The sequence below is a fragment of the Lynx canadensis genome, chromosome E2, assembly GCF_007474595.2.
Source record: "Lynx canadensis isolate LIC74 chromosome E2, mLynCan4.pri.v2, whole genome shotgun sequence".
Classification (NCBI taxonomy): Eukaryota; Metazoa; Chordata; class Mammalia; order Carnivora; family Felidae; genus Lynx; species Lynx canadensis.
The window spans coordinates 51138014-51162324 of record NC_044317.1 but is presented as its reverse complement, the minus strand read 5'-3'; the positions used below and the strand labels follow the sequence as shown (position 1 = coordinate 51162324).

The 24311-nt window shown below is 59.8% G+C and overlaps 1 protein-coding gene across 1 annotated transcript; it reads right to left on the bottom strand.

Moving 5' to 3' along the window:
* Window positions 1-731: 731 nt before the first annotated feature.
* On the bottom strand, window positions 732-23713 carry PPP5C (protein phosphatase 5 catalytic subunit). Its single transcript, XM_030298027.1, has 13 exons — window positions 23536-23713; window positions 17532-17773; window positions 9742-9889; window positions 8938-9059; window positions 6039-6104; window positions 5623-5721; window positions 4722-4827; window positions 3768-3910; window positions 3553-3640; window positions 2747-2787; window positions 2480-2658; window positions 1432-1513; window positions 732-1259 (listed from the first exon to the last, which is right to left on the bottom strand). The coding sequence occupies exons 1-13, from the start codon at window positions 23654-23656 to the stop codon at window positions 1197-1199; spliced, it is 1500 nt and encodes a 499-aa protein (XP_030153887.1). The 5' UTR covers window positions 23657-23713; the 3' UTR covers window positions 732-1196.
* Between the last annotated feature and the right edge of the window lie 598 nt (window positions 23714-24311).

Here is a 24311-nt window from a genome sequence, read left to right as displayed (position 1 = left end):
GGAATTAGCAATGCCATCTGCTCATCTCTGCCCTGGGGGAGGTAACCCCCAGGGGGTCAAAGTGCTCACAGGACTCAACCCTCCTACTGTTGTCACCTGCCCGTAGACAATACCCCAGGTCTACATCTCCCTGGAAAAAGGTGGGTCCAGAGGAGTTCAAACTTGAAAACAGGCCTCTCTCCACAGGCCCAGGGCCAGGCAGAGCAGCCGGGGTAAGATTCGATATTAATCTTTGATGGAGAACGAAAGCGGAGCGGTAGACGGTACCTCTGGTCTTCCTTGGTGGGGGAGTCGGCTCCGTCGGGTGCTGCAGGAACCAGGGTGCGGTCTGCCCTGGCGGGCTGTGCGCGACAGAGGGCAGGCTGCAGACCCAGCACACACTCGCTGACAGGATCGTCGGTGGGGGGAAGGCGGGGGGAGGCGGGAAGAACGAGGCTCCTCCAGCTTCTGCTCCCGCCGGGCCTCGCCGGCCCAGCCGGCGCTGTCCCCCGGAGCGCACCCTGTGCCGCTGCCCGGGGCTCCCCCTCCCGGGCGGCAAGTCGCTCCCTCAAGAGCCCACCGTGAGGGCAGACACTAGGGCAGCTGGGCTGGTCGGGCCCCCAGCCCCAGGGCACCCCAGGGCACCCCAGGGAGGTGGGAGATGAGGGGGGTGGAGCTTCGAGCCCCCCACCCCCACCCCTCTGGATGATGTGGTCATCCCAATCCCAGCAGCTCCACCATCTGAGACAAGCTGACTTACAATAATGACTTTATTTTAACATATTTAATTACAGACATAAAATAGCTGGGGAAGGGGGTGAACCCCAGCCTAGCCCCGTCTCGGGGCCGCCAGGAGGGGGAGACGCAGGCGAGGCCTCCCTGATGACCCTCCTTCTGGGGGGGGGGTCTTCCTATGGCGGGGCCCTATTGCTTCAGGGGGGAGGGGCCATGCAAACGAGGGAGGCGGGGAAGCCTCTGGGCCCCGCCCACCCCACCCGCCGCGGCCTCCCTCCGCAATGCCCGGACGTGCCCCGACCCTGGCCTCTCCACCTCCTTTCTCTTTCTCCAGGGAGCGGACCCTCTGGCCGGCCCCCCACCCCCTCTGCAAACCTAAAGGGGAATAAATACAAACTTTACAAAGTAAAAGGGGGTCCAACGTTGCCCTGGGCTGGGCCTGGGGTCAGATGGGGAGCAGGCCCTGGGATGCGGGCCTCACATCACATCATCCCTAACTGCAGCAGCGTGCTGGCGTAGGCCATGGGCTTGACGTCGGGATGAGGCTGGGACACGAGAGCACACACGGCAAGGGAGACAGAAACAGGGCAGCTTCAGGGGGGTTGTCTGAACACCAGATGCAGAGACCAGCCCTCCCCCCAAGAGCTGCTGAGCACTGCACTCTGTCCTTGACTGGGCCTCAGCCAGGGACAGCAGGGGACAGAGGGGGTGACTCACCACTGCTGTGAACTGGTGGAACTGGGGCCGCAGGTCAGAGCCCCGGAGGTGGATATAGGAGGCTTTATTCCCCATCTGGTCACTGTGGGGACAGGGGCAGAGCAGCTGGTCAGGGGTGGGGAGCAGGGGGGACACACAAGGAAGGGCTGGGGAGGGGCCTGGAGGGAAGTGACCCAAGGAGGCTGGATGGCAGAAAGTCCCAGTGAAGAGGGAGACACAGACGGACAGAGCCCATCAGAGACACTGACAGAAGCGGAGTCAGAGACGTTGAGAGCAGAGAGAGAGAGAGGCATGGACACAGACAGCCCCAGACACAGAAGTGAGAGAGGCCAACTGGGAAAGGCAGGAATCCAGGGGAAAGGAGGGGGGCCCAGGAGGTTCAGGTAGGAGGGGAGCAGAGGCGGAAGGGGAAGCAGGGGACAGGTGGGGGGCACATGTGCCCCCACGGAGGCAGGATGCTTGCCAAAGCCTGGACTCTGACCCAAGCACACCCTGGCTCTAACCACCAAGAAACAGAGGATAGAGGAACGTGCTGACTGGCACCCGCAGGGTGTAGGCGGCCTGGTCCAGAGCACAGGCAACTCTGGGGGACAAGGGGCCTGGTTTCTTCAACCAAAAGCCTACAAGTGACAGGGGAGGAGGGACAGGGAACCGAAAGACCAAGAATGTGTCCCCTGTTACTCGGAAGAAATCAAACCAACAAGAGCCATTTTTGAGAGACACGAGGAAACGGGACTCTGCATTCAGGTGATCCCATCTGACACTTGACAGAGTGACAGTGGAATTCCGGTTGCATGAAAAGTTTCAGGGGCACCAGGGGGTGTTGGAGCACGGAAGCGGTGATGCCCAGGGTGGGGGTGGCCGGAGGCCGGCCGGGGTTGGCAACTGCTGAACCCGGGTGACGAGGACGTGGGTGTTCCTTGTACGATTTTACCTGCTCTCGTGTGTCTCTGAAACTTTCTACCGCAAAAAGTTAAAGGAAAAACCAGCAACACAAGCAACAGCGGGTGGGGAAGGGAGGCCCGGATGGGTCGGAGGCGGGACCCACCAGTAGTTGGGGGCGGAAAAGACGGTGACGCAGCGGCCGCCATGTGCCACCTCGTAGCCCTCGGCCTTGACCTCGTGGCTGCGGATGATGTAGTCCAGGTGGTTGTCCTCCAGGAAGGCCTTGGTGACGTCGGGGCCAAACTGGCAGCTCACGCCCCGCTTGCTGACCGAGCGTCCGTTCTGGGGAGACAGGGGGCTCAGGGTGCCGCCCGCCCCACCCCCTCTGCCCGCAGCCCGCACCCGCCGGCCCAGCCTGGGGAACACTGACCTGCGGCTGTGGGTCTGACCAGAGCAGGTCGCACATGGGACCTGGGTGGGGGAAGGAGAGGGGACATCAGCGCAGTTGGGCTGGAGGCCGGGCAGGGGCACGTGAAATGGGGTTCTGAGCCCCGTGACCGCCCCGCCAGATCCAGCCAACGTATTACGGCCCCGCAGGGGGAGGACCCTTTAACAGTGCTATTCGGATCACACCCCTCTGCTGCTCAAAGCCTTCTGGGGCTCCCGCTGCCCTAGGAACAAAGCCCAAGCTCCTCCCCCAGGCCTCTGAGGCTCTGCAGGGCCTCATCAACCCCCTTTAAGTACATCCCCGCTCACCCCAAAACCACTGCCCTGCCAGCTGTTCCTCCCGTGTGCGAAGCTCACACCTGCCCCGAGCCCCTCTGTGCTTGCCCGGGGCAATTCTGCGTGGCAGGTGCCTCCTTCCCAGTCAGTCCTTGGTGTGGCTCCTAGAGAGGCCATCCGGACCCTCAGCACCCCACCCTCCCCATGCCCTGTGCAACACTTCCCACAGTCGTGCGTGCGTGTGTGTGAGTACTCGGCCACCTGTCCTCACTAGCACGGGAGCCCCGGTACGTCACTCTCCAGAACTCACAAACAAGTGACCAGAGCACGCTCCACGTGGTGAGCGAGAACACTCCCTTGCAGGCACAGCCCCGTGGGGAAGTGCGCCAACCCGAGTCACAGGCGAGGACGCAGAGGCTCAGCCCTGCCATCCTCGCCAAGGGCAGGAAGCCCACGCAGGAGGTGCCGCGGCCCCGGGAGGGAAGGGGCTGTCACCCGGCCCACCACCCTCACCTGAATCCGGGGGCTGCCGGTTCCGCTCAATCTTCCTGATGTCGTCCAGGGTGACGCCATCTTCGCTGAACAAGCCCCCGTGCATGATCTGGGGTGTAGTGCGGGGACAGCTGTCTGAGCGGAGGCACCGGCCACACCCCAACCCTCCAGCTCGCTTCAGGGCGGCCCTCGTGGGCGCGGGAAGGGGCCCGAGGGGTCCCGCCTGCCGCCCTCACCAGCACTTTGCCGTTGATACACTGGGCCAGCGGGAGCCACTCGAACACCTCGCTGAAGAGTTCGTACATCTGGGCTGTGTATTTGGCCTTCACTTCGCCCTCGAAGCCATAGATCTGGTTCATGTTGTCCGTCTCATGGTTGCCTGGCCAGGAGCGGAGCGAAGTGGTCAGCACCCCCTGCACGGGCACCCCCGGGCCCGGGTCCAGGGGCCTGAGGCCAACAACACATACACACACCAGAAACCCAGTGAGGTGGAGACACTGTTCTTAGCCCCTTCTCTGAGATGCACACACTGGGCAGGTGGCCACAAGGCCTAGGCCTGGCCCAGACTGGAGTGACCATGGGTATGCCCCTTGCCCCCTGGGCCCTGGGCTCCTTTCTGGAGAACCTGCGTGCCTTCCAGGCTGGAAGGGGGCAGGTCGGAACAAAAAACAGGCCCCTCCAAGATGCCTGCCATGGGCCCGCCCCTCGCTGTGCCTCTAACTTCCCGCACACAACCTCGTTCTGCCCTCCCGGGACTCCCAGGGCTCGGGGCAGACAAGGAAGCTGCCCGGGCCCCCGTGTCTGCCGAGTCTGGCGTCATCAACTCTTCCGCTGGGGCTCGCTCTTCTCACCAACTGCAGGGAAGCCCACAGCAGACAGTCACCGAACACCTACCATGGGCCGAGTGCTGACGCTCAGGCCCCCGGGAGCCCCCAACCCAGCCCAATTCCCCACCTCTCAATGGAGCCCCCAACCCGGCCCCATTCCCCGCCTCTCAGTGGAGCCCCCAGCCCGGCCCCATTCCCCACGTCTCAATGGAGCCCTCAACCCAGACCAATTCTCCACCTCTTAATGGACATGTGCCCCTGCCCACCCACCCCCCTCCTGCCCCCCAGTGGCCCTTGTTCCCCGGTGAGCTCATCTTGCACCAGGCCACACTGACCCCAAACCTTTCTGCCACCCAAGCTCACCTCGAAGCAAGTGAAAGTGATCTGGGTACAGGAGCTTAAAGCCAAAAAGGGTGAGGATCACTTCTACGGAGAAGGAGCCGCGGTCCACAAAGTCGCCATTAAATATCTGCTCTGCTAAGGAAAACAAGGAGTGGGGGGCACTGCTCCTTCCCCAGCCTCCCCATGTCCCACGGCTCCTGCCGGTGCCACCCTAGGAGTGGGGATGTCAGCGGGGCTAGGGGATCTGGGCTGTGGTCTTCTTCCTTGCTGTTGGCTCTGGCCCAGCCACCCAGCCTCTTGGAGCCTCAGCGGGATGGTCCTGACATCCCCAACCTCATCCGTTTCTCAGGGAAGTGGACGGTGGAGGGTGACATGAGGTGGTCAGTCTGCCATAGGGGCAACGGAACATGGACCGTCCCACCCGATATTCACAGGCCTGGTGGCCATTCATCAAGCAACGGTCATCACATCAGCAATCACTTACACAGCTCTGTGGGCCACGCAGCTCTTCACACAGATGAACCCATTTACCCATCTCAACAACCCAGTGAGTCAGACCCCATTATCCCTATTTTGCAAATGAGGAATCTGACGCACCAAGAGGTGACGTCACTGCTATGGTCACGCAGCTGGGGAGTGGCAGTGCCTGGGGCCGTTACGTGTCTGATCTTGTAGCAGCCCCATTTCAAGATGAAGAGAGGCTGGGGCCCAGAGGGACTGAGCCACATGCCCCGGGCACACAGCACAGGGGGACCTGCCCTGGCCGCTCTGACGCTGGCCGGCCACTCCACCCACATCCCCGTGCCTGAGCGACTGTTCAGGCTTCTCCCTTCGCGGGTTCCCACTGTGCTCTCTGGCTGCGGTGCCTCCCCCAAATCCAGGTGGAGGGACAGGGAGGGTCTGCTCTTCTGAGGAAGGATACATAGGGGTTGGTCTCCGAGGGTAAACCGTTGAGCTCAAATATATTGAGGAGGTCATAGAACTGGCCGTGGGTGTCCCCGCACACCGTAATCTTCTCTGTCTGGAAGAAAAGAGGCCACCGGAGAGGGAGGGGCCCAGAGAGAGACGTGGGGAGGGGGCAGGGGTGAGGGGAGGGGCAAGAGGTCATGGCAGACCGAGAAGAACCATGCAACAGACACAGGCAGGGGACACAGAAATGAAAAGGGTGGGACAGAGACCAGGAGGAGAGAGGGACATCCAGGGGAGAGACACAGGGTAGGGGGAGAGGGAAGGCAGACCAAGCCAGGTGGGCCTGTGAGTTTCTGAGCTCCACAGCCCCTCCCCAGCCAGGGAGCCCCCCACCCCCAGCCCGTCCACACACCGCCCCACGGCACGCACCTCTTTAAGCGTGGTCTCCACGAGTGTGCTCAGCTTGGAGAGGACCTCTTTGACCTGTACCAGAATCTGGAAGGCAGGGTGGGCTGTGAGTGGGGCCTGGGGGAGGGCCTGCTGTCCGCCCCGGGCCCCGGAGAGCCTGGGCTGACCAAGAGACACTGCCGAGCGGAGGGTGAGGGAGAGGCAGGTGAGGAACGGGCAGCGGAGGCCAGACAAGTGAGCGCTGGCAGGAGCCACAGCATTTAAACGTTAGAATTACTGGGGCGCCTGGGTGGCTCAGTCGGTTAAGCGACCGACTTCAGCTCAGGTCCTGATCTCGCGGTTCGTGGGTTTGAGCCCCGCGTCAGGCTCTGTGCTGACAGCTCGGAGCCTAGAGCCTGCTTCGGATTCTGTGTCTCCCTCTTTCCCTGCCCCTCCCCTATTCTCTCTCTCTCTCTCTCTCTCTCTCTCAAGAATAAATAAAAACATTACAAAATTTAACATTTGTTTTAATGTTTATTTATTCTTGAGAAAGAGAGGGACACAGAGTGTGAGCGGGGAAGGGGCAGAGAGAGAGGGAGACACAGAATCTGAAGCAGGCTCTAGGCTCTGAGCTGTCAGCACAGAGCCTGACGCGGGGCTCAAACCCACGAACCGCGAGATCATGACCTGAGCTGAAGTCGGACGTTCAACCGACTGAGCCACCCAGGTGCCCCAAAACATTAAAAAAATTGAAACATTACGATTATTATTTTTTTTAAAGCTTATTTGAGAGTGAGGACATAAGTGAGGGAGAGGCAGACAGGGAGGGAGAGAAAGAGAATCCCAAGCAGGCTCCACACTGTTAGCACGGAGACCATCTTGGGGCTCGAACTCACGCACTGTGAGATCATGACCAGAGCTGAAGTCAGACGTGTAACCAACTGAGCCACCCAGGCGCCCCTAAACATCAGCGTTATTTTACACGGAAACAGAGATTCTGGGTTCCTCTTAAGATAATCAGCATCATGAAGAAACATAGATGAATCCAGATGTGGCACATTTCATAAAACAACTGGCCTGGACATGTCTAAAATGTGTCGTGAAAGAGTCTCCCCAAAAGGGCAGGACACTGTTCTAGATGAAAGGAGATAAAAATGCAGTATTTGATCCGTCAATGGATTCTGGATTTTGAAAAAACCAACAACACAGGGGCGCTTGGCTGGCTCAGTCAGCGGGGCATGTGATTCTTGATCTTGGGGTTGTTTAGTTCGAGCCCCATATTGGGTACAGAGATTACTTAAAAAAACAACAAAACTTTAAAACAACAAACAAAAAAATCCCACAAAAAAAACAAAACCACAAAACAGGTAATTTGGGGAAACCTGGGTAAGCTAAAGAGTTAAAGTATTTGTCTGGAAATGTAGATAATACTAGTTTTTGCTACGTGAAGATTAAAGATGACCTTGACCTTGTCATATAGATTTGTCAGTGTTTCCAGATTTTGTGGATGGCCTGTGGACTGTCTGCATTGGTCGGTATTATTTTATCAACGCTAAATTTCTAAGGTGAGACACCTGAACTGTGGTCACATAGAATATCCTGGTTTTAGGAGATACAGGTTATGATGCAACTTACTTCTGGCTCGTGAAAAGAAAAGAAAACCAAGAAAAGAGAAGGAAAGAAAAAGAAGTGTGTGTGCATACACACACATATGTAGAGAGAGAAAGTAAACGTGTCAAAATGTTAATTGGTGCATTTGGGTGAAGGGGGCAAGAATATTAACTATACTGTTCTTTTGACTTTTCTGCAGGTTTGACAGTTTTCACAGGTAAGAGGTAGGGGGAAAACCCCCAAATGTTAAACAAAGTAGAAGGCGTCCACTTCTGGTCAGAATGGAGAAAGCTGTAAACTACGGTCATTCTTGTGCTAATGACAACAGGCCCCGAACCCACAAAATCCAATCTTACGAAAACCATCTGAGAGCCGAGCGTGCGCTCAAATCTAAATCAGTCAACGGCAGACAGCAAACTTCCCTGGGGCTTTTATCCCGGCAGCGCGGCAGGAGGGCAAGAGGCCAAGGGGCGCCGAGGCCCAGAGTGAGGGAAGCCGGCGGTATGTTGGTGACAGCGGACAGACCGGAGAAGCCCCCGCCTCCGAACGCCTCTCCCCTCACCTGCCAGCTTGCTCACACGGCCGTCGCGGAAGGCGGGGTGCAAGGCAGCACAAAAGTGGGGGCGGAACGGGAGAGCACAGAACTCCCCCGGCACGCCAAAAATCTGGCCGCGAGGCTGAAAATCAGAGAGCTCTCCCACAGTTCCAGAAGCTGGAGACGTTACAACGTCAAGACATCCCTGGGATTTTGCCAGGGCTAAAGGGAGAGTCCCGATTCCAGTCTGAAAACACCGCAAGCCCGTGGTGGGCTAACTCCAGCAAAATGCCCGAGACGGCAGATCAGACGACACAGCCCCTCGCGCCAGCGGCCCCACGGAAGAAAGGGCCTCCCTCCATCTTCCGTAGAAACTCCTTATTTAGCTCAGTCTCTACTGTTCTTTTGCACAAGATGTCTGGCATCCAACAAAAAATGATGAGACACGTGAGGAACAGACCACAGAAGCAGACCCAGAGATGACCCAGATGGTAGAATTACCAGAGACTTTAAAATAACTGTGACAAATGTGTACAGGATCTAGTGGAAGAGACGACATGCGTGAACATATGGGGCAGGGAGAGGAAAACTATTAATAAAAGTAACTAAATGGCAATGCTCGCCGTGGGAACGCAGCGTCGGGAATAAGGACCGCGTCCGCACGGTGCTCAGCAGCGTCGGCTGCCGTGACCACCCTCCCCCTCGAGCCGCCCTCTGTGGCCGAGTCCGGGCCCCGCCAGCGCCGCGATGCTATCCTGGGGTCACAGGTGCGTGCAGCACCTGACGGGGCCTTACCTGGTAGGCGCATTTCCGGTGCAGTTTCTTCTGGTCCTTGTACCACTGCATGAGCTCCTTCATGAAGGTGACCGTCACCTTGCCATCCTCAAGCTTGGGCCCGCTGTACTCATCCTCAATGGCTGGGGTGAATGGGGGAGGTGGGGGACAAGACTCAGTGGCCACGGCCACCGTGAGGCCGAGAGGAGGCACGGGGCAGACAGGGTGAGAGGACGACGGAGGGTGAAGGTTCCTCTCCCCGGCCAGGTGCTTCTGTTCAGGCTGGCCGTGCCTGGCCTCTCTGTGCAGTGCGCCCCCTCTTCCAGCACCCCCTCTCCCCGCTGCCTGCGTGGTTTTACAGCACTCGACACCGTCTAGTCCCCTCTTTCCCCACCAGGGCATCAGCTCCGCGAGGGCTGAGAGTATTTTATTCACAGCCGTACCCCCAGTGCCTGGAACAGCGCTTGGCACGTAGCAGGCGCTCGATAATTATCTGTGGAACGAAGGACTGAATCATCTGAGCGCCTAGAGGACCTACACAAATCCGGCGGGGGGGGGGGGGGGGAGGGAGGGAGGGAGGGGGGCCGTGAGGGCGGGGCAGGCGGTACAGATGTCGCTAGGGAGCTAGGCCCCGATGGCGGGACGAGGGGCTCGTCCACCTCGCCTGAACCGCGGGAACCCAAGCCCCAGCGCTGGACTGTGGAGCTCCCAGGAATGCAGGAGCAACAGACCGCGGCCGCCCCTGCCCGCACCCCCCAGCGCGCACAGGGCCCGGAGAGGGCTTGCAAGAACGTGGAATGTTCTAGGCACCCAGGCCTGACTCACTCATGCTCTCGATGTCCAGCGAGTCCACAACGGAGCGCTTGTGCTCGTCGCCGGCGATGGCCCGCTCGAAGGCTTTCTGCTTCACAATCTTGTTGCACTCCTGGTACTTCATCTTGGCGTCCTTGTCGTGGGGCTTCACCTTCACCACCTGGGAGGGCCGGGGGAGGAGGGGGGGGAGGGAGAAAAGAGGCATCAACGCCCAGGCACAGCCCGCGTGGCGCAGAGGAGCAGACAGGACGGGGGAACGCCGCGGCTGCCCGGCCCCGGGCTCCACGAACACGGAAGCCAGACCACCCGGCCTCCGCTGTCGGTTGAGCGTCCGACTCTTGGTGTCGGCTCAAGTCATGATCTCCCAGTTCATGGGTTCGAGCCCCACGCCGGGCTCTGTGCTGACAATGTGGAGCCTGCTTGGGATTCTCTCCCTCGCTCTCTGCCCCTCCCCCAATCTCTCTCTCTCTCAAAATAAATAAACATTAAAAAAAAAAAATCTTAGCTCTGTCGTTAAAAGTGTCCCATCTGAGGAGCACGTGTTCGGCTTTAGGTTCCTCGTGGGAGCCACACCGGCCGAGGCTCACTTTACTGACGTTCCAGTCAATACCGAGTGGGGAGGGGATTAAGAGGAAAGGGGGGGCTGGGTCTGCCGTGGCAATGAACAGCCCAGACCCAGCAGAAGAACCAAGGACTTGCTGGGGGACCTGGACTCCCTGAGCCTCAGTTTTCTCTCATCTATGAAAGGGGGGACGGGACACGCCCCACCTGGCAGGGCGGCTGGAAGGACAAGTAATGAAGACGGGGCTCAGCACACAGCGGCTAGCACCTAGCGGCGTCCCCTCAGTCTCCTCCGAAGGGCGGTCAAGACCACGGGCCACAGAGCCAGGCCGCCTGCTTCCAATCCCGGCCCCGCCAACCCTCGGCGGAGGAACGCCGGGCGGCGAGTCCCTCCCTCTCTACGGGAGGGAAGTTCTGACAGCGGCCCCGTCAGAGGGTGGCTGTGAGGGTCACAGGAGCGGACACGCACGAAGTGTGTGCAGCGCGCCATCAGGAGTAAAGTCCACACGGGCGTCGGCTTCTAGTCACGGCCCCTTTCCTGGGCCGCTGTGCTCGAAATGGGATCATACGCAATAAAGCCCCGGGCACGGGACTCTGGGATACAGTAAGTTCTCAATAAAAGGAGCCTGTGCCCACCCCTCCCTCCACCTTCTATCCTGCTTTCTACAAACTCGGATCCTCCCAAGTTCAGCAGCAGACAGGGCTGGATCCGAATCCCGGCTCTGCCGCTTCGTCACCGTGTGACCTTTGGCAAGGACATCACCCGTCCAGGACTCAGTTTAGTTATCTGTAACTATGATTGCTCTGAGTGGACCCCGGCGGGCCTGCCCATTCTGCTGGCCACCCGAGGAGCTAGGTCCCTGCGGCTCCTGTGCTGGGGGCGTGAAGAGAAGTGTCAAAGCAGGCCCTCAAGCGTGGGGACGCCACCCCCGGGGAAAGCCTGGCAGAGTGAACCAGAAGCCTGTGCAAAGGCCCTTGCTAACCCCTGCGGGCCACCGTGGCTCATCCACCCCGGGAACGGGTGCACAGACCCGGAGGACGGCAGGAAGCCGGGCCGTGGCAGGCGACGGCTTCCTCCCGGACTGGGCAGGCTCACGCCCGGGTATCCTGCCAGGAGGCTCCACCTGGGGTGTGGGTGTGGCGCGAGGCCCGGGAGGGAGGCAGCACCCCCTGGAGTCCTTCCCAGTGGGGACAGGGTTTGAGTCCACACCCTGGGGTTAAGTCCAGGCCTGGCTTAAGTTATTGGCCTGGCACACAAGGGCCTGCCCACCCCTGCTTTCTGTTTGCCCGGCACCACCCGGCCAGACCAAACTCACAAGTGTCCAATGTGCCAGCTCCCTGGCCCAGACCACCTCACATCCGTCTCCAACCCCTTCCTGGTTCCTCTCCTCCAGCTGTCAGCTCCGCTGTTCCCTCCTCGAGGAGCACCCCACACTCCCCCAGCTTGGGTCAGACACCCCTCTGGACTCCCACAAGCCCCTGGCTCACCTGCCCCAGCCCTAAGCACGGCTGGAGATGGCTCTCTCCCCAGTGGAAGGCGGCCCCGCGAGGCTGCGGCTGCGTCCCAGGAGGGAATGAATCCCCCCCCCCCCGCGAAAGGAAATGATGAAGCACTCAGCATTTCCCCTGGCCAGTCCCCTGTTCTCACAGAACTCGCAGGATGGCTGGAGGATGGGGACAAATACCAACAAGGCCGGAAAAAGAGGAGCAGTAGCAGTAACAACACACGGCTCACTTCCTGAGCACCTACTATGTGCCGGAGCACGGCGAACTTGCTCCCTTTACCTGCAGAGCAGCTCTGTTGGGTGTTACCACAAGCCCCATTTGATGGATGGGGAATCTGAGGCCCAAGAAGCCAGAGTTCCGTCTTCTCCCCGCCTAGGATCCTGACTTCCACCAGCACGGTGGGTGCTCCCTCCCTGCCCACCGTCACAGCACCTCGCATGCCCTCCAGGGACGTACAGGGCCAGGCCTCCAGGGGCTGAAGGCAGGCCCTCCCCGTCCTGAGCCCCGCCTCAGCCTCTAGGACGAGGGCAGGGTGCCAGCACCCCTGCAGAGGGCTCCGTCGGCCAGAGTGCTCATTCCAGGCCCGGTGGGCCGCTGCTACAGGACTCACTATGGGGCTGGGAAAGCGGAAGTGGCCCTGCTGGGCCTCCCTGCTCCCGCGGGGGGTCATTTGCTCCCAATTGGAGGGGCCTGGTGGTTCAGAACTCAACACTAGACTCTTCTGTAAAAAGTGATATGTGGACCGCGTTGGGGTCCATATCCTGACTGTGGTGTCTGTGTGGTCACGCCAGAGGTGCTGCGGGGGAAACCGGGAGAACGGGATCTCTATTCCTCCTTACCACTGCACGTGAAGCTACGACGCTCTCCAAAAGCTGTTTCTAGGGGCGCCTGGGTGGCTCAGTTGGTTGAGCATCGACCTCGGCTCAGGTCATGAACTCGCGGTTCTTTGGGTTCAAGCCCCGCGTCGGGTTCTGCTCGGAGCCTGGAGCCTGCTTCGGATTCTGGGATCTTTCGGATCCCTCTCTCTCTGCCCCTCCCCACCTCACGCTCTGTTTCTCTCTCTCTCTCAAAAATAAATCAGCTTAAAACAAACAAAAAAAAAGCTGTTTCTAAAAAGTGCCACCTTCAGCCGGGCTTGTTCACGGGCAAGACCCATAGTGCTCGAGCTAGTGGCACAGTAACACAGGTTCGCACGTGTCGGGTAACCAGGAACAGCTATGTTACGTGATGCCCCGAGCAGATCCGAGGGGCACTGAGTAGTCACACATATTCCCACCACTGCAGCAAAGCCTCCGGTCACCCGACGTGGAGGCACCAAGACCATCAATGACCTCTCGTCAGTTCAGGTCAGGTTTTGCCACCAGATGAGTTGCCTGAACTTAACTACAACGGTGGCCTTTCCAGGACAGCCCGAGTTTGGAACTGAGGGTGAGGGACTGTCATCCAGCAGCGAGAGCCGGGCCCAGGCTGAGCGCTCCTGACCTCAGGGGACCCACGTGACTGCGCGTGGCGGGTCATGTGGATGACCTACCCTGCATAGATGACGAGCTGTGCCCCAGAGAGGGGCCGTGCCCATCTGAGGCACACAGAGAGCTGGAGGAGAGCCAGGTTCCTAGGCCAGGCACTGCAGTGACAGCCGTAAGCAGGACACAAGGGTTTTCACCCTACAGGGCGACACCCTCTAGTGAGTTAACTGAGGTCTTACTCAGTGTCCCTTTTATTCATAATAAAGCAGAAGAGAAGAGAGCCCGCCGGAGTGGGGCTGAGCCACAGGAGGATGCCAGGCCGAGACGCTTCTGCCCGCTGCGTGCCTCCAGGGGCCAGGTGCTTGACTCTGGTACGAGACCGTCACTTCCTGGCTGCGGGATCTCAGGGAGCGAACTACACTCTGGGCCTCGGTTTCCTCGTCTGTAGGTCGGGGAGGACAGTCCCCATGCACAGGGTCGGTGTGACGACTCCGTTACGAGGGCAGGCAGGTCCCAATCGCGCCCCGCCCACGGCGAGCACCGTGCCAGGCCTTAGCTGACTGCTCCCCCAACCGTGGGGACAGCCACACCTTAGGTGTGCGGGCGCCTGCACGGGCTTGCAAGGCAAGACGCATTTCTGACTGACTGCGCCGGAGTATGCTGTGAGAAGAAACCCGAGGGCGAGCCGCATTGTGAACCAAACCCCCAAAATCCACAAAGCGGGGTGGGGACTGCGGGAGTCCCCCAGATCCAGCCAGGGCCCACACGACCATCTGAGCGCCAACCACAGACAGGGAAGAAGATGGTGGAGTGAGGGGGAAGGGCAGTCTTTCGAGAAGAGGGCCCAAATATGGGACAGGGAATCCGGGAGCAAGGGTCCCTCTGAGAGGACTAACCTGAGATGAGGGGGTGGAAAGGGGAGACTGTTCCTACTGAGGGGCCCTGGAAGGGCCCACCAGCAGAGGGAGACACACGTGCCCCCCCCCACCCCGGGGCCCCTAACAAAGTCCTGGTACCTGCAAACAGCCCTTCCTGTGGGCCATGGGCTCCCCCCCGCCCCGACACCCCCATGAGAAATGCCATCAAGTGTGTAGTGTGGGCAGGTCCCGCTGCAAATGTTTAAATCTCCCTGAATCGTCCCAAGAAGGCCCTGAGGTGGGCCCTTCTACAGATGAGGACACCGAGGGCAGAGAGCCAAAGCACTCCAGGCCGCACGGCTTACAGCTGGGGTGTCCCGACCGTGCTGCCAGTACCAACTCCTACATCAGTGACCTTGAGGCTTTTGACTATGACTCACGGTAAGGAATACATATTTTATATCACACGCCTGTGTTTACGTAAGTGAAAACGAGCTTCTCACAAATACGTATACCCACTTCCTCCGAATGAACCGTTGTTTTCTTCTCTACTCTATTTGATGAAAGACAGAGGTGCTGGTCTCAAACCATTAAACTGACTTCACAGCTCACTCACAGCTACAGGCAGGAACTCTAGGTTCAGGGCCCAATTTGGCCAGGAGACCCGGGAGGAGGGGTTTCCCCCTCTAGACCTCAGTTTCCTGCCTGCACAATGGACTGAATTCACGCATGTAAAGAGCTCACACAGAGCTGGGCCCACAGTGAGCGTGCGGATGAGGAAACTGAGGCTGAGAAAGGAAGGGCCAGGCCACAGACAGGCAGAGCCTCAGGCTTGTTATTCAACCAAGGTCACATCTTGGCTCCGCCTCCGAGGATGCCAGGATCTGAGAGCGGGCCTGAGGCTCCAGCAAGCATGTCTCCAGACAGCTCTGGAAGGGAGGAGGGCAGGAGGTAGAGACCGGAGGGCGAACCGCCCCGGGCCGGCCCCTCTGCCCGTTGCCCACAGAGCCCGATGAGATGTGGCAGCGTGGAGAGGCGGACAGCCTGCAGGCACATGGAAGGCCCACAAGGATCACAGGCTCGTGCGGGGACTCCCACGGCTGCTGGTGAAGCCACCACAGGGAAACAGGCTGTGATGATTTAAATGCTGAGTGTGGCCCCCGCCTCAGTTTGGTCCCCAAGAGGCTGTGGATCCCCCTCACCTGCCTTCCATGGCATAAAAGGCCTGGGCAGAAGTTCCGATGTGGTTATTTCCACAAGACGGCCAGAACTGACCACCTCAGCCTCACAGAGTAGGCGGGGTTAGGCCCCCGACTGGGCCAGAGCCACAAGAAGGGTCCTTCCCCGCCCCCCCACCCGGGGAGGACTTCCCTACACCTCTGGGCACGGTGAAGACACTGGCACAGGCCTGTGCGCAGGCTCATCGGCCCTCCACCCTGCCCAGCTCTTCCAGGCCTCTCCCCGCACCGCGAGCCCTGCAGAGAAACCCTGCCCCCATCCAACCCTGAGTGCCCTCCTGGGTTACTCATTACTGGACCCTGCGCCCCAATGACCTCTACTCACACTACTTCGCCAGAGCCCCATGGCCACTCCAGAGGTGGCCACTCCTCTTGCCACAATTCTCCAGATGAGGACACCAGGGGACAACAAGGGGAGGCTGGGCTGGGGAACGGCTTGGGACCCGAAGCTCGTAAGGACTCTGTTCTGGGGCTCCCTACACCATCCTGCCAGGGGGCACCCCACTCCCTTCTCCATTCTGACCCCAGTCTCTAAACTACCGCCTCTGGGGCGCCTGGGTGGCTCAGTCGGTTAAGCATCCGACTTCAGCTCAGGTCATGATCTCACAGTTCATGGGTTCGAGCCCTACATCGGGCTCTGGGCTGACACCTCAGAGCCTGGAGCCTGCTTCGGATTCTGTGTCTCCCTCTCTCTCTGCCCCTCCTCTGCTCGCACTCTGTCTCCCTCAAAATAAACATTAAAAAAATTTTTTTTTAAGCCACCACCTCTTCCATGGCCCTGCCCCCACCCCAATACAGGTGTCCCCTGGCCCTGTCTTGGCTCAAGACTTCACTTGGCCTAAAATCCACCCTCCACCCCAGGCTGGCGGCCAGCCCCGCTCCCTCTAACTGCAGCCTGTGGCTCTCAGCCCCCAGGCACCCTCCCCACCCAACAGAGGCTGCTCAGTGCGTATGGTGAACGAAATAAAGTAGTATGGGGGTGAGGGGGAAATAATAATGCAGCACGCTCCGACTGAGCCCCTGAGAGTGCCAAGCACTGACCCAATAAACTGAACAATCAAAATCCTTCCTTTCAGGGGGCTCACTCTCTGAAGCCGGGGAGACACGGGGGCCTGGGTTCGAATCCCAGCTCTGCCACTGGCCAGCTGCATGCTGACGGGCAGGTAGCTGAACTCCCTGGGCCTCAGCCTCCCCATCCGCACAGTGGGGTTCATCACCATCCCTGCCCTGCCCTGGGCTGCCAGTCCCCATGGAGGGCATGGGACACGCTTGGAGTGAGTGCTGGCCCCCGGATGTCACAGCGCCTGCCTGCCGTTACCATCAGAGCAATCGTAGCGATGGGAGTGGCTGACAAGCGGGTGAACTAGTGACTTCCCGCGGTGCACTGGGTCCTCTCCCTTGTCACCTCATCACAGCACGTGCCCCACCCGCTGCCCTCTACAGCTCATCGCCCCGTTCCGCCTTCTTCCGAGCGTGTAACCCGCCTGCGAGGACTCTGTTGGCCTCAGCTAGGACACAGGTTGGCGTTTTGCCCTCCTCCAGACTAGAACTCCACCAGAATATGGGCTGCGTGGCTCTCTCATTCACCAACAGTGACAATAACCACAACAGCTCGTGGGTACAGAGCACGGACTACATGCCAGGCACTGATCTAAAGGCACGAAAAGCAGAAACTCATTTATTCTTCACAGCAACCCTTAGAGGCAGGTCTCAGTGTTCTCCCCATTTCGTGACGCGGACAAGAAGGCACTTGGGGCGCCTGGGGGGGGCTCAGTCGGTTGAGCGTCCAACCTTGGCTCAGGTCATGATCTCACGGTCCGTGAGTTCGAGCCCCGTGTCGGGCGGGCTCCGTGGCGACGGCTCGGAGCCTGGAGCCTGCCTCGGGGTCTGTGCCTCCCTCTCTCTCCGCCCCTCCCCTGCTCGTGCTCTGTCTTTCTCTCTTTCTCTCAAAAATAAACATTCAGAAACAATTAAAAAAAAAAAAAAGAAAAAAAGACGGCACAGCGAAGCCAGGTAACTTGTCACTTCACTAAGCAAGTGACAGCAGAGCCGGGATAGGAACCCACAAAGCGTGCTCCAGGCCGAGCCGCTGGACGAGTGAGGGGTGAGTGAACGCGGGCCCGGCCTCCTCACACCCTCCCGCCGCCTGCCAAGCACCCCGAGGCCCGGCTCACCGTCTCGTAGTCACGCAGGGCGGCCCGGAACTTGCCCAGCGCCATGTTGCTGGCGGCCCGGCGGTAGTAGCCCTTAATGTACTTCTTGTCGATCTCGACGGCCCGGGTGGCGTCGGCCAGCGCGTAGCCGTAGCACTCGGTGCGCAGGTAGGCCAGGCTGCGGTTCCCATAGTAGATGGCGCTGCTGGGGTTCAGCTCGATGGCCTGGCTGTAGAACTTGATGGCGTTCTCGTAGTCCTTGGCTGAGGAGACGGAGGAGCCGGCCTGAGGCAAGACCACCGCCACCCGGCAGGAGCGGCCCCCAGGCCGGGTCCTGGCCGGCTCCCCCGACTCACGAGTGGGAAAACCGAGGTCCGCAGCTGAGCTCAGAAACGTCTGTTTCGGCCCGCCCCCCTCCTCCTTGTTCCAACCGTCCCACCCCGGCACGGGCTTGGTCTTCTCAGGTTCGAATCCCCAGGACTCAAAGTCACTTCCACACAACCACCCCCCCACCACCCCCAGCCGTCACCCCTTAAGGCGCCAACCGGGGCAATACTTCTTCCAGGCAGGACTTCCAGAGGGTCCTCCTCTGGTCCCACGGCCCGGAGAGGACAGATTAATGAGTGCCAGAGCCGAGATGTTGTGAATCCAGCACATGTGAGTCTGCCCTGAGCCCTTTGCTTGGCCAGCCCCCACACTCACACAAGTAAACAAGCCCAAAGAAGGGGCCTAGTAGGAGAATAGGAAGTGGGAAAGGAGAAGGAACCTACTTAGGCCTCAAGGAGAAGGGGACACACCGGCAGAGACCCAAAGGAAGCAACAAACTGGACAGGAGGAAAAGCATTCCCAACAGAAGGAACAGGAGGTGCAAAGGCCCTGGGGTGGGAAGTGAGGGGGTGTGCTGCCAGCGCACGCCTTGTGTCCTAGGACCATTGAGAGGCTGGTGTGGCTGGGGTGGAGGAGGGTGAGAGCAGGGAGGCTGGCAAGACAGATCCCGAAGGCCACGGCCACGGTAGGGTGTAGATATCGCTGTTCTAAGCGTAGAGTGACAGGATGTGCCTGACCAAGGGGAAAAGGCTGATTTTGTTTGCAACGAGCTATGGCTGTGCCCCGCGCTTTACATTGTCACCCGTGGAATCCTCACATCTCCACGGCATAAGCACCATCTGGTGTTCACTTTAGAGATGAGCCACAGAAGCCTTGCTCAAGGTCAGACGCCCAGTCTGTATCTGCAGAGCCAGGCTTGGACCCTTCCCACGTGCCCATCTGACAGGCAGGAGAGCAAGGCTCAGAGGCTTGCCTGGTTTGGGGGACCATGATGTGCCAGCCGCCGTGCGGGGCTCTTGGTACACGAGTCCCTTCACTGAACCCTCACAACAACCCTGAGGACAGCTGCATTAGCCCCATTTTCCAGACGAGGGTACGGAGGCCCAGAGAGGGAGATCCCGTGCTTGCGATCACAAGGCAGGTGGCAGGTGGCAATTCCGAGCCAAGCCAAGACCCAAACGCGCCCAGCCTCACCCTCACACCAGGGGACCCCTGAGAGGAAACCTAGCACAAGGAGCACGCAGACAGCGGCAGGTGGCCCGGGCCCAATCCTGGCCCCACCTCTTATCTGCTGGGTGTCTTGGGCAACTTACATACCCCCTCTGGACTGGAGTTTCAGAGTCCTTCTCCTAACACTTGGCCTAAAATGGGAATTCCTACCCTCACTCCCACCTCACTCTTCTCCAGTGTGGTTCCAGCACCACTGGATGAACCATGACTTTCCTTTGTTTTCTTTGCTTATAATCCACATCCCCAATTTGAACCTCAGCCCTGTGAGGGCAGGACCCATTTGTCTTACTTCTTTGAGCCCCTGCTCAGTCTGAGGACACAGCAGTCCTTTGCCCTGCCCTCCTAGGGCTCACAGTCCAATGGGACACACACACACACACCCATCCAGACAATGATGACCCGGAGTGTTTAGCACAGGGGCAGACCAAGATGATGTCAGAGCAGAGACCTAGAGGATGACAGTGAGGCTGGTGAAGAAGATGCAAGAAGAGGGTTCCAGGCTCCATGAATAGTTCTTGAATGAATGGGCCAAGGAAGAAAGACAGAAAGACAGACAGACAGACAGACAGACACAATGACACCAGGAAAAGAAGTCAGGTCCTGGGGAGACGGCCAGAACAATAGAACGATCCCTCCTGCAGGCTAATATCTGGCAATCTGTCAAATGGCTCAGATGTCCCCTCTTTCAGGAAGCCCTCCTCCACTCTCAGGCTGGGTGAGGCACTCCTCTGGGCCACCCCAGCCCCTGGGCTCCCCTATCCCAGCCCTGCCCCTCACCGTTAGGTGATGGGTGTGTCTCTCCAGGACTGGGAGACCCGGAGGGCAAGCCCAGGACTTCCCAGAAACAAGCAAGGGCAGATCCAGACAGCCTAAGTCTGAGGGACCCTCCCTGGAATGCCAGTGCCTTCGAGGACTACTTCAGCCTCCTGGCTGTGTTCCAGAGGCCAGCTGGCCAGCTCTCTTGACGGCTGAGGTGTTACTCACTCACGGGGCCCGTTCGGCCTGGGGTGGGGAGCCTGGTGTCTCAGAGCCCGATCGGCCCTGCCCTGCCTCGTCTAGTGGCTCTGAGGGCTAAATAAACTCTCGCGTGAAATGCGGCTACAGCAGAGAAGGCGATCAGCAGATGCTTGCAAAAGAAGTGAGTAAAAAATGAGTGAACAAAGAGGAGAACCAAGCAGAGGAAACGGGAGGAGCTGCACTTCACGCACCTGCCCAACAACACCGGTTCCTGAACCTGTTCTATCTGCTTTACGAGTACGAGTGCATCCAGTCCTCCAGATTTTAGAGGAGGAGGACACCAGGGCACAGAGAGGTTAAGCCATTTGCCCAGGGGTCACACAGCACGGAACAGGAAGAAACAAGATTTGAATCCAGGCAGCCTGAGCTCTTAACCATGTAGACAAAGCCAGAGACCCAGAGGCGTCTTTGGGGGTTAAATACAGGCCCTCCCGTTTTACAGAAGGGGGGCGATGAGGCCCAGAGAGAGGGGAAGAGAGCTGGGCAACATCGGGCACCAGGCTCTGCCCCCTAGGGCTTCCGGAAGGGGCCTGAGCCCAATCAAGGGCTAGCTATCCTCTTCTGCCTGCAAGCTCCAGGTAAGGACTCCAAGCACGTGGCGAGGAAGGGGGATATCCGGGCTCACGCTCTGACCTTGGGCAAGCGGTTTCACTTCTGAGCCTCAGCTTCCTCTAAGAAACAAACAGGGCCGCTCCTCCCTCCCTCCCAGCGCCCCCGGGGAAGATGAAGCGTGTACCTGGCCACCACAGGGGCTCAATTAAGGAGAGCGGTAATTATTCTTTTTATTGTTATTCCCACAGCCCCGGAGGCTGGGGCTCGGTGCCTGCCACTGCCTGCCAGACAGTGAGGGGCCTGGACCAGGAGGGCCCTTCTCCTCCCAGCCAGCTCAGTGCCAGTACCTCTGGCGGCCTGCCCAGCCCTCGGGCTTCCGAGGGCCCGGGGCCTGGAGGGCAAGGAGCCCCTCCCCGTGACTTACGGCTTCCCAGAAGTCCTACCTTGCCTCGGCACCCACCCTCCTATTTGCCTCTCTTCCCGAGCCCCATTTCAGGGATGGCCCCACCTTCCTCGCTGTCCCCCGGCTAGAGGCTGCGCCTGGTCCTGGACGCCTCTCCTGACCCTTCAACCCCCAAAGCCAGTCCAGTCCCCGTGTTCTGTCAGGCCAGCCTCCTGAACATCTCTCAAATCCGTCCACCATCCCTACGGCCCCGCCCTGCCCTGGTCTGGCCTCCATCCTGCCCGGCCCAGGTTCCTGCCCCAGCCTCCTCCCTGGTCTCCCAGCCTCCGGTCCTGCCCCCTCCGCAGGGGTCTTGCTAAAGCACAAACCTGACCCGGTCCCTCCCCTCCTCACGACTATCCATGGCTCCCCAGAGGCCTCAGCAGAAAGCTCAGCCCCCTCTCCTGCCTCTTCCACTCCGGCCCCACTGACTTCCCTGGTGCCAGGTTCCGCTCCCCTTGCCAGGACAGGCCTCCCCGACCCCGTTCTCCTCGCCTGGTGGGGGGGGGGGGTCCCTCCTCCCTCTCTCCAGGCGGCCGCCCTCTTTTCCTCTCTGATGCATTTCTTGAGTCGCTTTCGGTCTCCGGTCAGCACCACCACGCTCTCACCTGTCGGCCATCCTAGTCTCCGTCTCTCGCATCCAATGTCAGCCAGGCAGCTGGGGGATCTCACCAGGCCTCTTCACCACCCCCAGGATGACATCCGCACCCCCCCCCCCCAGCCAGCCGCCAAGGCTCCACCTCCAAGCCTCATCTCTCACGGGTCCTTCCTACCTCCTTCTCGGTGCTGCAGCCTGACCCACGTTCCCACTCTGAATCCCTCTGTGCTCCCACTGAAGGCTGCAGAGGCCCTGGATCCCTCCTCTCCTCTCATCCCTAAGGATGGAACACTTCGCTTGTCAACATTTGCTGTCCCTTCCTTACTTCCCAGTTTGCTCTTCGGTATTCTCCAGGCTGACGCCCACCCCCACTGGTCCCCAGAAACTGCTCCCGTCAAGGCTAGCTAGCACCAACAGCCGTGGAGCCAAGTCCCACGGGCACTGCTCGGTGCTCGCCTTGGCAGCATGTGACCCGGGCCACAGCCGCCCTCCTTCTAGAAGCACTCTCTTCTCTCATCTTTCCTGACTTTCCTTCCATTTCACGGACCACTTCTCCTCAGCTTCTTCCTCTTCTCTACACATTAGAATTCCTCAAGGTTCCGGCCCCTTCTCTCCCTACAAGACCTCATCCATCCCGAGGGTGTTCTATTCCACTCATTGGCTGACCATGCCCGAATTCCTCTCCTCAGAGCTCCAGACTGGACCATCTATCTACTCAATGTCTCCTCTTGGACACCTGAGTAAAATCCAAACTAGCTTTGCAGTGACTTATGAAACCCTACCTGGGCTGGCCCCTGTCCTAAACTCATCTTGTATCAGTCTCCCTGCCGATCCGCTAAAGTTTCAGCCACGCCAGTCTTTCATTTCCTACCTCAGGGCCTTTGCACATGTCTCTGCGCCCACCTGGAACACTCCTTCGTGACTCTTCTCTACTTAAATGCCTTCTCCTCAGTTAAGGCCTTCCCTGACCGCAGTAGCCTCCAGCCCGATCTCCACTTCACACCCTGTCGGGGGCAGGGGGGGGGGGGGGGTTCAAAGCCCTCATCACAACTTCTAAGTATTTTATTATTTCTGGTGTTTTTACTCAATGTCTGATTCTCCTGCTAAATTACAAGCTATAAAAGGGCAGGGCCACATGTGGCTCATTCACTGCTATAACCCCAGAGCCCAGCAGAGTCCTTAGCGCACAGCAGGTGCTCAATACACATGCTGAATGAATGAATGAATGAGTGCCCCCACATCTTACTCTTTCCCAAGATCCTATGTCATACTATTCTTGGGATTTCCCCCACCTTTACTCCCAGAGCCTCCCACGCATCCCTTTTCCTCGTGCAACCCCAAATCTCCTAAGTCCTCGCCTTGCCACCTAATGATCGATCCCCCCCCCTCCGCCCTTACAATTCCCTACTCAATTGGGACAGTGCCCCCCAGGCCCCACTTGGTGCCACCCACCCTAGACCTCCCCACTTGGTAGCACCATCACTCCCGAGCCCCCTGTCACTACTTGAAGGCGCCCTCTATAGGGCTCACCATAGCTAACACCTCTCAAGGACCTCACGTTTGGAAGTGCCCTCGTTCCCGTCCCCCTCCCGCCTCACACTTGGTAGCGCCCTCTCCGGCCTCCCCATTTAGCAGCACCCGCTCCGAACGCCACCTCTCGCTATCACCCCTTCTGTCAGAGCCCCCCCCTCTGTCGCCCCCCAGGTCGCGCCATCCTGCCTCCCCACGCCCGGTCACTTGGTAGTGCCTGCCCCGCGCCCAGGCTGCCGCTCCGCGTTGCCATGGTTCCGCGCGGGCCGGGCACCCCTTGCCCTGGGCCGCTCTCCACCCCACCCCGGCCCCCTCCCGGGCGGGCGCACCTTTGAAGTAGTCGTTGGCCTGCGTCTTGAGCTCCTCTGCCCGCTTCAGGGCGCCATCGGCCGGGGGCTCGTCCCGGGGGGGCTCAGCACACTCAGTCCGCTCGCCCTCCGCCATCGCCATGCCGCAAAGCGACCCCCACCCTGGCAACGGCCGCCAGCGGCACCCGGCCGAATCGTCGCGAAGGAGTGCCGACTTGCCGCGGCCGCTGCTGCACAAGTGTCGTAAAGCGCGGGCCCCGAAGGCGCCCTCCGCGCGCCTGCGCAGGGCCCTTTCGCCGTAGAGCGCGCGGAGGACAAGGTGACCAGAGGGCCCCCAGACAGCGCCCTTCTTAGAATGAGCCGGGGGGGGGGGGGGGGGGGCGGGGAGGAAGGGGGCTCGCGGGGCGGGGGGCCGGGAGGAAGGTCTGGCGTGGCCCCCCGCCCCAGAGTTACCGTGTCCCGAGGCGGCAGAAGTTCGGGGGGTTTTAGGGTGGGATTTCCCCGCCGTCTCCTCGGGTTGGTGGGTGTGGCTGCCAGGCAGCACCGTGCCCAGCGCAGAACCAGAGCCGGGAGGCTAGCCATACTGCCAGTTACTCGTGTGACCTTGAGCAAATCGGGGCAGTTACCGCCCACCCCCCCGAAAAATGCGTGGCTTCTCAAACCAACGGAATAAAGTTTCAACCTTGAGGTCAGTATTGCTAGCTGTTAACTGAAGGCGCCCCGGATGCCCTAGTCGGGAGCAAGACTCGGAAGTTTGGTTACATACACCCGTCTCCTTTCTTCATCCTCCGCTTCCC

Bases quoted from the DNA above. Each gene is read 5' to 3' on its own strand.
- PPP5C (XM_030298027.1), bottom strand. From the start codon at position 23,656: ATGGCGATGGCGGAGGGCGAGCGGACTGAGTGTGCTGAGCCCCCCCGG. The intron at 9,060-9,741 runs GTGAGTCAGGCC...CATTCACCCCAG, and splicing joins GCTGGACATCGAGAGCATGA to CCATTGAGGATGAGTACAGC. The intron at 1,260-1,431 runs GTGAGTCACCCC...CTCGTGTCCCAG, and splicing joins TCCACCAGTTCACAGCAGTG to CCTCATCCCGACGTCAAGCC.